A 14864-nucleotide genomic window follows, 5' to 3' on the forward strand; every position below is an offset into this window, starting at 1 on the left:
AACACAGATCTGAACTGTGTCTGAACAGCACAATGTCAAACAGTTCCATTACTTTACCACTGTAATGCCAGGGTTTGCTGCTTGTATTTTTTTTGTTTTTTTTCATTTCCTCTGTATCATGAAAAACTATTTGCATTGCCTTATTGCTAAAAATGTGCTACCAAAAAAAAACTGCCTTTTCTAGTAACCTAGTAATATAGAAGACATGTTATTAGAAAAAAATGAATATAAGTGCCAGTTTAATACTGCACTTGTTAAGCGTTGATCCGTTGCTGCTTTGTTATGACGCGCTGAGCGGCTAACGTTGTACCTGTTGACAGCGTGTAAAGTCAATCCGATTCTTGTTGTCCAAATTTGTTCCAATCAGATGAACCATTTGTGAACAAATTCCATTTATTCCACAATACACGAGAACAGTGTTAACAAAGACTCCGCCACAGCGGTCAAAAACTTGTATGCCCTTCCGGGTTCAACACCTGTCGACTACCTGTGATCTCTTGGTTCATATACTGGAGCCGACAGCGCCATCTAGTGACCAAATCCAAAAATACACATATTTGGCTCCAACACACCGGCCCCTAATTGGCACAATAAACAAATATGCCAATTCCCAAAACAATAATACAGGAGACAATATGTGACATTAACATTAATTTAAACACCATACACCATGCAAAGTTTGGAAATCGGTCTCTCAATAATATTGGACTTAGTTTTCAACTTCACTGACCTCACAAAACCATGATTATCTGGAAACACTTCCAAAACCTTTCCAAGAGGCCAGGATCCTCGAGGTGCAGAAGGATCTATTATGACCACAATATCTCCTGCAGCGAGATTTTTCTTCTTCTCGTTCCATTTCTGCCTTTCTTGAAGCAAGGGTAAATATTCTCGAACCCATCTCTTCCAAAACAGGTCAGCCAGGTATTGTATCTGTTTCCATCGTCTTCTTCCATACTGATCCTCCGGCTTAAATGTTCCAGGTGGAAGTGAAGGCTTTCCTCTGAGCAAGAGCAGATGATTGGGGGTAAGTGGCTCCAAATCATTCGGATCGTCTGAGAGGGTCGTAATAGGGCGATCATTCAAGATGGCTTCTGCTTCACACATCACTGTACTCAACCCTTCATCATCAAGAATTTGCTGACGCAGCACTGAATTAAGTACTCTTCTCACTAGACGAATCATTCGCTCCCAAACACCACCGAAATGGGAAGCAGCAGGTGGATTAAAAATCCAATTAATTTCCACTTGTGTTAAAAATGACTTTATTGTGTCCTGATCGAGATTAACGAGAGCTTCCTTCAATTCTCTCTCAGCACCAACAAAGTTTGTTCCATTATCAGACCATAACTGATTTACTTGTCCTCTTCTGCTGATAAATCTCCTCAATGCATTGATGCAGGAATCTGTATCAAGTGTAGCAGCAACCTCCAAATGAATGGCTCGACTTGCCAAGCAGGTAAACAAAACGCCATATCTTTTGCAGCGTGTTCTTCCTCTTTTAACTTCAAATGGCCCGAAATAGTCAACCCCAGTATTAAAAAAAGGGGGGTGGTCTGGGAGAATTCTTGCAATGGGTAAGTCAGCCATTTTTTGCATTAAGGGTCGACTATTATACCGCATGCAGATGTTACACTCACCAATAACCTTTCTCACAGCAGAATTTGCCTTTGTAATCCAGAACCTTTTCCTTACAGCCGACAGTGTGTGTGCCCGTCCTGCATGTCCAAGAACTTGATGAAAATGCCTGAGGATTAACTTGGAGATGTGTTGTTCTTTGGCCAGAATTATTGGATGTTTTACTTCCTCTGGCATTGCACTTCTATGAAGCCGGCCTCCAACTCTTAAAATTTTATCTTCCAAAACAGGATCCAGTACATAGATAGAACTCAGACGGCTCACTTTAGAGTTGTGTGACAGAGCTTCAATCTCATGCTGGAATCTTTGCTGCTGACAGTACAAAATGATGAAGAACTCTGCACTTTGGAGCTCTGCCAATGACAAATTTCCACCCTTTGAGTGATTGGTGGTCCTTTGGCGCCCTCTTGTGTTCATCTGATGCACAACTGGGTTCTTGTCCATTAAAGGATCCAGCTGTTTTCTCCTAATACATTTCTCCTTTAAGACACACTTCAGCCTTAGGTACCAGGCCACTGCTCTTTTAAGTCTTCTCCAATCTGAAAAATATGCAATAAGCTGGTCTGTAGGTGCAGGAGTGTCAAGGCCAATGATGTTAACTGCAGCCTCCTTCTTAATCTCTTTGTCACCGACATCCAATGCTACATCAATCACCCCTTTAGGCCACCTTTCTTCATCTTTCCATAAGAATTCTGGTCCATCCAGCCACGTCCTGGTTTTCAGGAAGTCTGAAACTTTCAGTCCACGAGACACATAATCAGCTGGGTTTTCTTTTGTGCTGACATGATTCCACTGAGTAGGTTCCGACAAATTTCTGATGGTTGCAATTCTATTCGCCACAAACGCGTGAAAACGCTCTGTCTTCATTATTGATGTATTTTAACACAGATGTGCTATCAGTCCAGAACACTGATTTTTCCAGATGTATATTCAGCTCTGCTTTGACCATGGCATCCACCTTCACAGCTAAGACAGCAGCTGAAAGTTCAAGCCTGGGAATGGTGATGACTTTCAATGGTGTTACTCTGGCCTTCCCCATAAGGAAAGCAACATGAATGATGTTTTCATAACTTACCATACGAATGTACACAACAGTTCCATATCCAGTTTCACTAGCATCTGAAAAATTGTGTAATTGTGCATGCTTTATGGCTCCAAACCCCACAGGTTTTATGCAGCGGTCAACACTAAATGTAGACAGTAGCGCAAGCTCCTCCAGCCATCTTCTCCATTTGTGTAAAATGTCTTGTGGCAGTGCATCATCCCAGCTACAGCCTCTTTTACACAGTTCTTGCTGCATCAATTTTGCTTGCAATGTCACTGGCGCCAGGAAACCCAAAGGGTCATACACAGAACTGTTCACAGATAACATTCCACGCCTGGTCAGGGCTTGCTGTTTCAACTTCATCTTAAACTGGAAGGCATCGGTCTCCACACACCACTGCAGACCCAAAGCTCTTTCCATTGGAAGTTTATCGATGGCCAGATCCAACATCTTCAAATCTTTAGCTCTCTGCTCCTCTGAGATGGCCTGCAGAACAACACGACTGTTGCTTATCCATTTTTCCAATGTGAAGCCTCCTTTTCCACACAGAGCAACAAGATTCTTTATCAAATGAATAGCTTCCTCCTCTGTAGCTGCACTTTTAAGACAATCATCGACATAAAAGTTTTGTCTTACAGTTTCTATGACCTCTGATGGAAATTCATTCAAATTGTCTTGGGCAGTTCTTTTTAAAGCATAGGCAGCACAGCTGGGGGATGAAACAGCTCCAAATAGATGGACCATCATTCTATAAGGTACTGGTTCGAGTGTCATATCCCCATTTGGCCACCAGAGAAAGCGGAGAAAGTCTCGATCTCCTTCTGGCACCTGCACTTGATGAAACATAGCTTTAATGTCTCCCATTATGGCTATTGACTCTTCTCTAAACTTCATAAGGACCCCCAGTAGAGTGTTGGTGAGGTTGGGGCCTGGCAGCAACTCACTATTCAAAGAAACTCCTTTAAATACTGCAGCACAGTCAAACACCACACGTAAAGCTCTCTTCTTTGGATGGTAAATCCCATGATGGGGAATGTACCAAATTCTTCCATTATCACAATGCAAAAGATGCTCAGGTACACGTTCTGCATATCTGCATGAAATTATGTTATTCATATACTCCACATACTCCTGGTGAAATGTCTGATTAAATCTGAATCTTTTCCTGAGACTTTGTATTCTCTGTTTGGCCACTGCAAAATTGTTTGGTAAACAAACATCCTTTCTTTTAAATGGCAGATTCAAGCAATACTTTCCATCCTGTATTAATGCAGATGTTTCCATAATATTGAGAAACTTTTGATCTTCTCTGGACATTTCTTGTTTGTCAACTGATCCTTCACAGAAATCATAGTTGTACTGGCTCCTGAGCAGTTCCTCCAGCTTACTTACTGAGATTCTGTTCACTGTTACAGATGAGACTTCTTGAACACCACTGCTATCCAAGGGCCCATTGACAACCCAGCCAAGTACAGTTCTGACAGCATATGGACCATTATCTTGACTGTTAATGACTTCCCAAGGTTCTAATAACCTTGGAGCGTTGGTACCAATTAACAGATCAACCTCAGCATTTATGGATGGCATGTGAACTCTTGACAAATATGGCCACTTTATTAAATCTTCAGATGTTATCATGTCATCTTTAGTTACAGGCATTTGTCTTTGTGTAATAACTTCTGGCAAAGGATAAAATGTATTGCTCTCCAGCCCAGACAACTCAAGGTTACACAGAGAAAATGCTGAACTTATTTTAGTTTGGCCCATTGTTCGAAGAAGAACTTGTGTTCGCTTTCCAGTGAGGTTCAATTGATGCATCAGCCTTTCAGAGCAAAATGTTCCAGTACTGCCTGGATCCAAGAAAGCGTAAGTTTGGATGACACATTGTCCTTTCATGGCTTTAACCTTTACAGGGAGCACAGATAGTATTCCACGATCCTTACGGCCCTGTATGGCCACATGTTGCATTCACAATTGATGGGGGTTCTGATATTCCTGTTTCAGACTCAGCAGAAATTGTCTCTCTTCTTATATGTAGCACAGTTGGATGACTTTCATTACAAATTTCACAAGTTAATCGTGCTTCACAATTCCTGCTGATGTGGCCCCACTGTAGACACCCAAAACATAATCCTTTTCTTCTCAACAGAAAGACTTTGTCCTTGTGAAGTTTTCTTTTAAATTGTTTACATTCTTCTAGTGGGTGAGCTTCTGAACAACAAGCACAACATCCATCATTTCTTTTAGCTGCAGCATGTTGCTGATCAACTTCTCCTGAAGCACTCCCAGATGTCACAGTGCTGGCCACTACATTCCCTTTGGTCTTAATCCCAGGTTGCCGTTGACGACTGATGGATGATGTACTGAAGTTAGAATCTTGTAATTCTCCGAAAAAAGGATCTGACAGAATCTTGACATGTCGTTCGATGAATGCAACCATATCACCAAATCCTGCCCGGTATCCAGTTGTCTCCATTATATCAAAAGCTTTACTTCTCCAACACTCTCGTAACTTGTATGGCATCTTAGCAAGTATTGCTCTCATATTTACAGGCATGTCCAACTCCTGCACGTGCTCCAGCTCTTCCATTACATTACAGCAGCCACGCAAAAATAAAGAATAACTCTGTAATGCTCTAATGTCCTCAGTTCTTATTGTTGGCCAAGACAAAGCCTTGTTAATATATGCAGTTGCAACTTTATAAGGGTTTCCGAAATGTTCCTGTAATAAAGACTTTGCTACAGTGTAGCCATAATCTGGATTCAAATGCTGACAACTGCGCACCAGCTCCTGAGGTTGACCTTTAGTAAATTGTTCCAAGTAATACAAACAGTCCGCATTATTTGTTTTGATTTCAACCCCTTGTTCGAAGGCTTTAATAAAGGCTCTGTACTGAAGAGGATCACCATTAAAAACAGGAATGTTACGTGGCGGGAGAGTCATACTCTGTTGCTGCTTTACCAAGGCTGCTGTGATTTCACTTTGTCTGTTCATGATGGTAAGAAGTTCTCCAGGTAATTGAGCACTGTTTGATGATTGGATCATTTTCTCATTATGTTTGAAATGCTCTTCCGATTGTATTTGGGATCCACCAGCTTTATGTTGACCACACACAGGGTGCTGGTTTGTTGCTACCGTTCTCTTTGGTCTCACATCCATAGATTTATTTTCCTTTGATGTCAACTTTAATTCATTTCTTTGTTTAGTATGGTCTATACCATCTTGTTGAGTTGTTGGATTATCAATTTCATTTCTAGGAAGAAACTCCTTCACAAAGGGGTCCAAACTTTGCTTTAATCCCTTTTCTTTTGTTTTCTTTTTATAGTGTGAGCTCACTGAGTTTGACGTTTGTGAGGAACACTGCAGCTTTAAATTATACATTTCCATCTGCAAGTCAGATTCAGCCAATTCAGTTTCCAGAGCAAGCATCTCTTTTCTTTTCCTCAGTTTCTCCTCCTCTTCTTCAATTGCGTGTCTTTCTTTTACAGCCTTCACACGGGCCAAAACTGAGGCCCTGTTTGCTGCTACCTTTAACTTTACAGATGAAGTGATACTGGAACTAACACTCCTTTGTGAATGTCCACTAACATTTGACACACTGTCAGTGGGATTGACACCATCATCATCATTATTGTTGCCAACTGCAGTTTGAGAGAGCCACTTATTCACTCTAGAAATACATTCATTATTAGGAATCATTTTTGCTTTAAACCATACTTCATGATTTTCTTTTTCATCATGTGGCAAAAACCCCAGAAAAGATTCATGCAAACATTTGGCATCATCACACAACTTAGTCAACCTATCAAAAGCACTTAAAACCTTTGTTTTTTCACCTTTTGACATTAAATCATGAATTTCATATCTTATATTACCCGTTTTGTTTAATTTAGATTTTCGTTCCTTTTGTAATGTTTCAAGTTTTTCAGCCAAGGCCTTTTCTGTTAATTTAACAGTACGTTTTTGAGTTTCCCCACCAGTAGCCATTAGTTCAGTCTCAGAGTTTTTGTCCATTTCCATAGTCCAAAGGTTCAATTGGAAGACAAACGCGCACAAAAGAGCTACTAAATGAGCCTCAACGCAAAGAGGTCCAATATTATTTAAAGCGACGCAGTTACCAATGCATTGGTTTTAATGTGTGCACACACAAAAAACAAAAATGAAATAAAATAAAATAATGGCCATCAAAGGTGTAGCGCTACACGTACCTCGTTGGGCGCCTGTTGACATTCCATGATTTAATCCACAACGATCTTCAAAGATCCAGGTAGTTCATCCGGCTGTCCGATCCTCCTCAATCACTGACTGCCACCGCGTCCATCAGATCCATTGCTGCCGCGGTCTAGTCCAATAAGTTACGTCCTTTCAATCACAAATTGTCTGCCACCGCGTTCATCCTTTTCTGCCACGGCCGCAGCCTGATGCTACTTTAGCTCTGTCCATTTAGCAAGCACCAGCACATCGCATCCCAAACGGTCCCAGTCTGCTCCACATGGTCTCCATCGCTTTGTTCAAAGACATCGGAGTTCATCAAAGTCCAAAAAGGGCAAGTTTTTGACAGTATAAGTGCCAGTTTAATACTGCACTTGTTAAGCGTTGATCCGTTGCTGCTTTGTTATGACGCGCTGAGCGGCTAACGTTGTACCTGTTGACAGCGTGTAAAGTCAATCCGATTCTTGTTGTCCAAATTTGTTCCAATCAGATGAACCATTTGTGAACAAATTCCATTTATTCCACAATACACGAGAACAGTGTTAACAAAGACTCCGCCACAGCGGTCAAAAACTTGTATGCCCTTCCGGGTTCAACACCTGTCGACTACCTGTGATCTCTTGGTTCATATACTGGAGCCGACAGCGCCATCTAGTGACCAAATCCAAAAATACACATATTTGGCTCCAACAATGAATAAATATCAATTTAGTCCCCATTGTAAAGGTGATAACGGTCAAAACAATCTAACTTTATTATGACAAGGTTGACACACACATCATTTCTGTATTTTGGTAGTTTGTGTCCTCCACAGTAGAGCACTGAGAGTTTACAGGAAATAAATAGTGTCTTTATTCACATTATCTTTCTGGGACCAAACGCCTCTTGGTGTGTTCCTTCACATGAGAACTGCTTACAAAACCTGGTGCAGCACAGAAACACAACATTTCATGTTTGTTTTCACAGCTGGTGGTTGAGTGATGTTTTTATGACATAAGCCACTAAACTGCTGAAATGTGCTAATCAAATAAACTTGAACTGGTAACCGAGACAACTCCAATGTTCAGCCTCTTTAGGTAAAGGATGGTGAATCAGACTTGTTAACATCTAAAGCATGTTTAGCAGCTTCACATGCTGCTAAACATCTCATGATGTTTCACAAACTCTCGGCTTCTACAAGATATCCACATCAACTGAGGTGCACCAATTTATTGGCACTGATTTCCATAAGCCAAGGAAAATCCAGCTGAGACTTACATATGAAGCAGATCTTATTCTACATTCTTATCTACCTCAGCAAAGGTTTAAAAATCTCCCACTGTCCTCTTCTGCTCTACTTTTAGAGAGGTTTGACTGTTAGCCTGGTCCACCGCGTCATGTCTTCACGTTTGCAGTTAGCAACAGTCACCCCGCTGTTACCAACTCCGTGACTTTCTCGCTATATTTAGCAACATTTCAGAGAAATAAATCGGTATCGGCCAAATTCAGAATCAGCAGGTCAAGCCAGAAAACTGCCATCAGTGAACCTCCTCTGACAGGAAGGAGATCTTTTTGCACATCTGCTTCTACGCACATTCATGCTAACCACATCCGTTGAGCTCAGGTTACCGCTGCATGGGGTCGTGTGGTTACTACAGCCTGGGTCGGCATGTTCTGTCTGCAGACTGCAGCCTGATCCAGATCAAGGCTCTGAGGCCTACAGCTCCTGTTGCTAACAGAATAACTGCTGCAGGGACTCGATTCTAGTTTTTAGTGCACAACGGAGTGATCATGTGCTGGCATCCCGCAGAACAGATCCCACTATGGAAAACAGTCACTGTGGCCTGTAATGCTCGGGTTAACATCATGTTCTGGCTTTTCATCCAGGAAAATTTAAAGAAAACCATTCCACCTTCAGAACAAGTCCTCACATGACTGTTCAAATTTATTTTAATATCACTGTTTGTTGAATGTGTTTTTCTCTGGATGTGAACTCGTCAGTCAGCTCTCTAATTATTATTGTTATAAACTCTTTCCCACTTTGGATCTGGTCTTAAAGGGCCAGTATTATTTATTTTACAGCCATAATTGCACAATCAAGTAACTATGTTACCTTCAGTTGTCATAAAATGCTGTATATATCAAATATGAGTTTAAAAATTTCATCATGACATTTAACACCTTGTAATTGGGCCTTTGTCTCTTTAAGGACTCTAGTTTTTCTGAAACTCCACCTTCAGGAAGTCATCACAACAAGGCGCCTCTGTTAACCCTTTGACCTTTTTACCAGCGTTGCATTGAGAAGTTTGCTAATTGCTGCTGGTGACGTTTAGCCAATCAGAAAGCGAGTTGATGGAAACATGGATGGAAATTCTAAATAAAGTCGACAAAACAACAACCATAGCACACCTTAAGGTCCAGTGGACATCAGAAACATCTATTGTTTTGTTCTCTGTTAAACATACTCCATATATTATCACCATACTTTCTTCTCAGTCGGCCTTGTTTGTTTACTCTGAACTCACATTTAGTCTTTTGCAAGATTTTGATTAATTTATTACATTTGGCTAAATACAGAAAGTATTTTCATAGACAGAATGAACTAAATCCTGATTTTATAGATCAGAATTGGCTAAATTAGGTTATTCTTTTCCAATTAATGATTGTTGTTTTTGTTTTTTTTACAAAAAACACTGCAATTACACATTACTTTCCAGAGGCAAATCTGATTACTTTACTTGTTTAATTAACATATTCAATGCTAAGTTACTGTTGAGAGAATAAGCCAAAAATTGTTTTTGGTCCTTAAGTCCTTTTGAATTTATGATTTTGGTCCATGTGACAAAAGGTTTGGACACCACTGATCTATGGTTACCTGCTAGGAAAAGCGTGAGTTTTGCTGAAAAGCAAAATGTGACCTAATGCTGTGGTGCTGGAGATGTTTCAGACTTTACCAAAGGTTGTCTGCTCATCACCTCCACTTGGCTGCTAAATATTCCAGTATCTCCTTACTGGCATTACACTTCAGAGCAACATGCAGTTCCTGAACAGTGAAATGTCTTCAAGAGAAGTCCATGTCGTTTTGAGATTTTAAGGGAGAATTTCTACGATGTAATCGCAGCTTCCTCAGCCGCACCCTTCAAGTTTCTAATAAATACAATAGAAAAGAGGAAAAACAGAGAACAGGCTAAATTTAAAAGTGCTCCCTTCATTGACACATGATGAGAAATTTTTCAGGATCAGCGGCAATCTCACAGCACACATACTTAAAAAAAAAAACGCTTAACCGGCCAAGTTATCGGACTTTAGTTTTTGCTTTAAATAGAACAGGCTGGTGTGAAAGGTATGATGTCCTGTAATGAAAGGACAACAGTAGTGTCTGCTCTCTGAGGTCTCCATGGGAAATCAATGAGACAGTTAATTCAGTGCAATGGGACTCGGACAGACATGATGAGATTGAACACAGCCGACCTTGCACCGCAGACCCAACAACAAGATGAGCGTCAGGCTCAGCACCCTGCAGCATCCTGCAGCTCCAAAGGCTCTGCTACACAGAACCCATCACAACACACAGTCACACCACCGGGTTAGAAAATAGCCTGTTGAGATATTCCAGCTTTCCAAGACGCATTTTAAAAAAATACTTTAGATACGTTTTGTGAAAAATGTCCACGAAATAGACACATTTTCCACAAACAAGTTGGAGTTTTGTTCCACACAAAAATCTGTGAATAGATAAAAACAACCAAAACAGTCAGGTTCCCTTACATCTACATAAACTGCTAAAAGAGGAACAGAGCTTGTGTTATCTCTGTGGTTTAAATTAAGTACATTGAAAATAAAACTAAGAATGATGGATAAAATATTTTGAGTAGTTTTCCGTCTCCATGAGCTCACTTATTCTTCCTGATGAAAGTGGTTCTCTCCTCTGACTCGCCTCAACCTTATTGTTTAAAAAGGAATGGTTTTACAGAGCCAGAGCTTCTGGAGGTAAGCAACCCAACAAGCCGGTTGCTAAACCAACATGGATCCTTTTAGCGCTGGAGCTGATGGGTGGAAAAAACCCCCAGTGAGAGAAGGTCGATCATCCAAACCACACTGACCTTACGCCTGATGGAAAATATACATCCACTGTAAAGAAACGGCTCACATCCTGTTTGCTCTCGGGCTCCTGCACTTGAATAATTTCCGCTAATTAATAGCGTAACTCACTGCGGACCGTCGCCTCGGGTTGCTACGTACCTACGGCTGGAGCGTCGTACTCGTCGCCAAGGAGGATTTCCGGAGCTGAGTATGCCAGAGAGCCGCAGCTGGTGGTCAGCTTCTTCCCCGGCTGAAACTTGTTGCTGAAGCCAAAGTCGGTGAGCTTCACCAGTCCTTGTTTCTCAAAGAACACCACGTTCTCAGGCTTCAGGTCCCTGTGCACCACGTGCAGTCGGTGGCAGTAAGAGATGGCGTGGACGATCTGGGCAAAGTACTTCTTGGCCAGCTCCTCGTTCAGTCCCTCCTCATGCTTCATGATGTAGTCGAACATATCCCCCCCGTCTCCCAGCTCCAAGATCAGGTACAGCTTCGTCTGAGTGTCAATCACTTCGTACAGGCGCACGATGTTGGGGTGCTGCACCAGCTTCATGCAGCGCACCTCCTGGAAGAGGTGGCCCGTCGCCGCTGTGTCCAGCTTGGTCTTGTCGATGACCTTCACCGCTACCTTCTCCCCGGTGAAAACGTGCCGCGCCAGCTTGACCACGGCGAAGTGGCCCCGTCCCAGCGTCTTGTCCAGGTCGTACAGGCCGGCGATTTTGCCGTCATATCCCCGCTTGAAGCCTGCCATGACTGGAGAGGGTGTCGGGGACAGGGGAGCGCCCCCTGCAGGCCGGGGCAGCTCGCTGGGCTCGTGTGGGTCCAGCTTATTTCGGCTCATCCGAGGCTGAAGAGGAAACCCATGGCTCCAGTTTCCTAAAGGGAAAGAGACACAAAGTAAGTGTATGACTCCATACTGTACACGACTCCTTTAAAATAGAGTTGGAAGTCTTAACTAGACAATACTTTCTCTGCATTATACAGAGGATTTATTTGACAGCCAAAACGAATCAAAACCACTGAAGTCTTCAGAACCTAGTAATGTTTTAAGGATTCCTCCAGCCTCCAAAACTGAACACCTGGGAACTGGGCTTGAACTTATGCCAGATCCCCTTTCACTAAAAACTCCAAGGCAGGATTGAGGCATGAGCGTTTTATGCAGTCAGTCTTTCAACGAATCTGAAGAGGCAAACAGTGCTGTATAACAATCAGAATTACTATAATAACATGTAAACAGCTTGATATCCATGCAGCAGAAGCAATATTTCACAGTAATGTCATGTATGATACCATCAGCTTTCAGCAAGCTCTGCTAATCCACCTCCTTTGCTTTTGCCGTATGGTCAGAAAGGTGGGCAGAGAGACGTTGGAGTTGGGGATATGGTCCTTGTCCGTTATGATGGACATCCTCCTTCTCTCTGCATCAAACTATACCAAATGTGATGTCCACTTAGTCAGACAGAGTTAGTACGCGCAGAGATCAGAAAAACCCGTCCCATAAAGCTCAGGCAACCAAAACAGTCTCTGTGGCGCTCATTTAAAAATTCAACAGACACAAAATGGAAGAGCTACTACAACCACATGAGCAGCATTAAATTAAATCTCACATTTGTAGCACAGTTCTGTGCGCAGTGCAGCAGATTTAACTCATCATGAAGGGTTGGTCCAAGGTTGTCTGAGGCCTTGAGCAGAATTTGACTTAGAGGCCCCTCTTCCTGCTAAGAACATCAGTACCTATAACAGCATTTCAACATAGCTTTAGTAAATTCTGGGAGAAGAAGGTCTGGTTTTATTGGCCAACCTTAAAAGCTATCACTGGTAATTGTAGTTTACTGAGATATATTTGTGATCAAACAGAGCTCAATCTCAAAACTAATCTCAGATCAGATTGTGGCTGTGGTAACAAAACTAACTACAAAGATTTTTCTTTGCACGTTTACAAAGTAAACTTGCCAGCTCCTTAAAATCTTAAATATAAATGTTAAACAATTTTAAATATTTTAAATGATGCATGATGAAACCATTCAGTCAAATTTAGCAGCATTAATAATCTCAATAAACAAATGTTACATTTATATACGTGTGGTCAGAATATTAGCAATTACGGGCCCCTGAAGACTTGGGGCACTTTAAGAAGCTGCTGGATTAATCTGGATTAAAGAGAAGTGGAAATAATTGATTTTCATCTTAATTGTATTTTTTTGCTTTGTTGTTTTTAAGACTCCATAGTTGCGGGTTTAAATAGCATTTCAGAGGCGATGTCTTTCTGTAACATATAATTTACCCAGAAATATTTTTACATTTCATTACATTACCCTGCTCTCTGCATCCATGAAATCTCCTATTCAACTTCACTGGAATTTGGGGTCATAGTTCAAATATTATTAAACCTGTTGAGATGCTGATCAACTCCTCTTACTTGCAAAAACAATACACTGCTGCCATGGCTACACATCATAACAACTGTCCAAGAGTAAACAGAGCAAAAAATATGTACTAGTCCACCTTACAACATGGATGCTATAGTAAATAGGGACCAACTATAAATTTATAAAACTCACCCATAAATCAACAGAGGTGTCTGTTGTCAACAATCACTAACATTCAACTGTTTGTATAATTGGAATTCAGAGTTGATTACTCACTCTCCACAATAAAATGTAACGTCTGCGCCCAATTCTTGTTTATAAAAGCCACTGACGTTTGTCGTATGATTTTTACAGTGTACAAAAAGAACGAACAGCATAAATCATAAACACAAATCTAATCACATTTATGAGCTGATGTCAACGTCTGGCCGCAGCTGAATCCATTCTATTGCACAGCATGTATCTGTTTCCGGTCGCTGTGAGGAGGTTGGGCTTGTTTTGACAGGATGGCAGCTGCATTAGCCTACAAGCTACTCCACATCCGCTGCCTCCTGTTGGAAACCGCAGCTAAATTTTAAGGGACATAAGCGACCAAACAGACACCGTCCAAGCACAGAAGTGTTGGCAGAGCTAGCTCAATAGTCGACTGGCTCAGTTAAATTAACAGTTAGCCTAACATTACTACAGACTTGTCCCGGTATTCATTGATTTAAATCGTTAGCTTTAAGATCAATTGCAGTTAAGTAGAGTTCTTTATTAGGCATAAGCTCACACTAACAACCACAGAAAACCTTTTACAGCTGCGATACACCGCCGCGGCCAAAGGAGCTCTGAGACAGCGCAGCCTCAGATATTACACTATTAGCTCCTGTAATCATGTAGCTGTTAGCATGCTAGAGTTCCTGTGGTTCGGTGCGCTCCGCTCCTCAGTCTCTTCGGCACACATTAGACCCAGGATTTGGCTTTCGCCTGTTACCAGAGCTCGCGACAGATATTTGCTACCATTTATAAAAAAAATCTGAAAAGAAGAAAAGGTCGCGCACCTTGTTTTTGGTGACCGCGGCACCCATGAAGCCACTAAACCCAAGATTCATCCGTAAGACGGGACATCGCATCATTAGCAACGGCTGCGCCGTTCGGAATGGCTGTTTCCTCCCAGCCGGGGCAGGGGGCAGAGAAGCGACGTTCAGGTGCTTAACATAGTGTCGATATTTCTAGACATCCTTATTTACTCGGGTTCACTGCTATTAAACTACTCCCTTGCTGTTCAATCGATTTGGGTTATTTCCACCTCAGCGTAGAAAAAAATATATTTTAAATACATTCACATTTTTAATTAACAGATGCTTCAGATGCTGTTTAACTTTGTTGAATGCTTAAACTTCATAACTGAAGAAATCAACCAAACCACAACATCTTACCAGATGTTATTGAATGCAGCAAAAGAGCATCATCAACCGCATTCAGCTTTGACGTCAAAAGGAATCTTTTGATGGTAAAGGACCGCTGCAGGATAAACAAGCAGCGCAAATTTAATACA

At 41.6% G+C, this 14864-nt stretch overlaps 1 protein-coding gene across 2 annotated transcripts in view; it reads right to left on the reverse strand.

Moving 5' to 3' along the window:
* snrka (SNF related kinase a) overlaps window positions 1–14498 on the reverse strand; it is a 29166-nt gene extending 14668 nt beyond the window's left edge. Inside the window, exons 1-2 of one of the 2 annotated variants that reach the window (XM_044118251.1) lie at window positions 14368–14498; window positions 11118–11831 (exon numbers count right to left, since the gene is read on the reverse strand). In XM_044118251.1, the coding sequence (XP_043974186.1) occupies window positions 11118–11796 (679 nt within the window). In that variant the 5' untranslated portion in view covers window positions 11797–11831; window positions 14368–14498. Of the gene's footprint in view, window positions 1–11117; window positions 11832–13270; window positions 13368–14367 lie in introns of those variants that run through there. The other variant, XM_044118252.1, reaches the window with a different exon arrangement.
* Window positions 14499–14864: the final 366 nt, after the last annotated feature.

The sequence above is a fragment of the Gambusia affinis genome, linkage group LG05, assembly GCF_019740435.1.
Source record: "Gambusia affinis linkage group LG05, SWU_Gaff_1.0, whole genome shotgun sequence".
Taxonomy (NCBI): Eukaryota; Metazoa; Chordata; class Actinopteri; order Cyprinodontiformes; family Poeciliidae; genus Gambusia; species Gambusia affinis.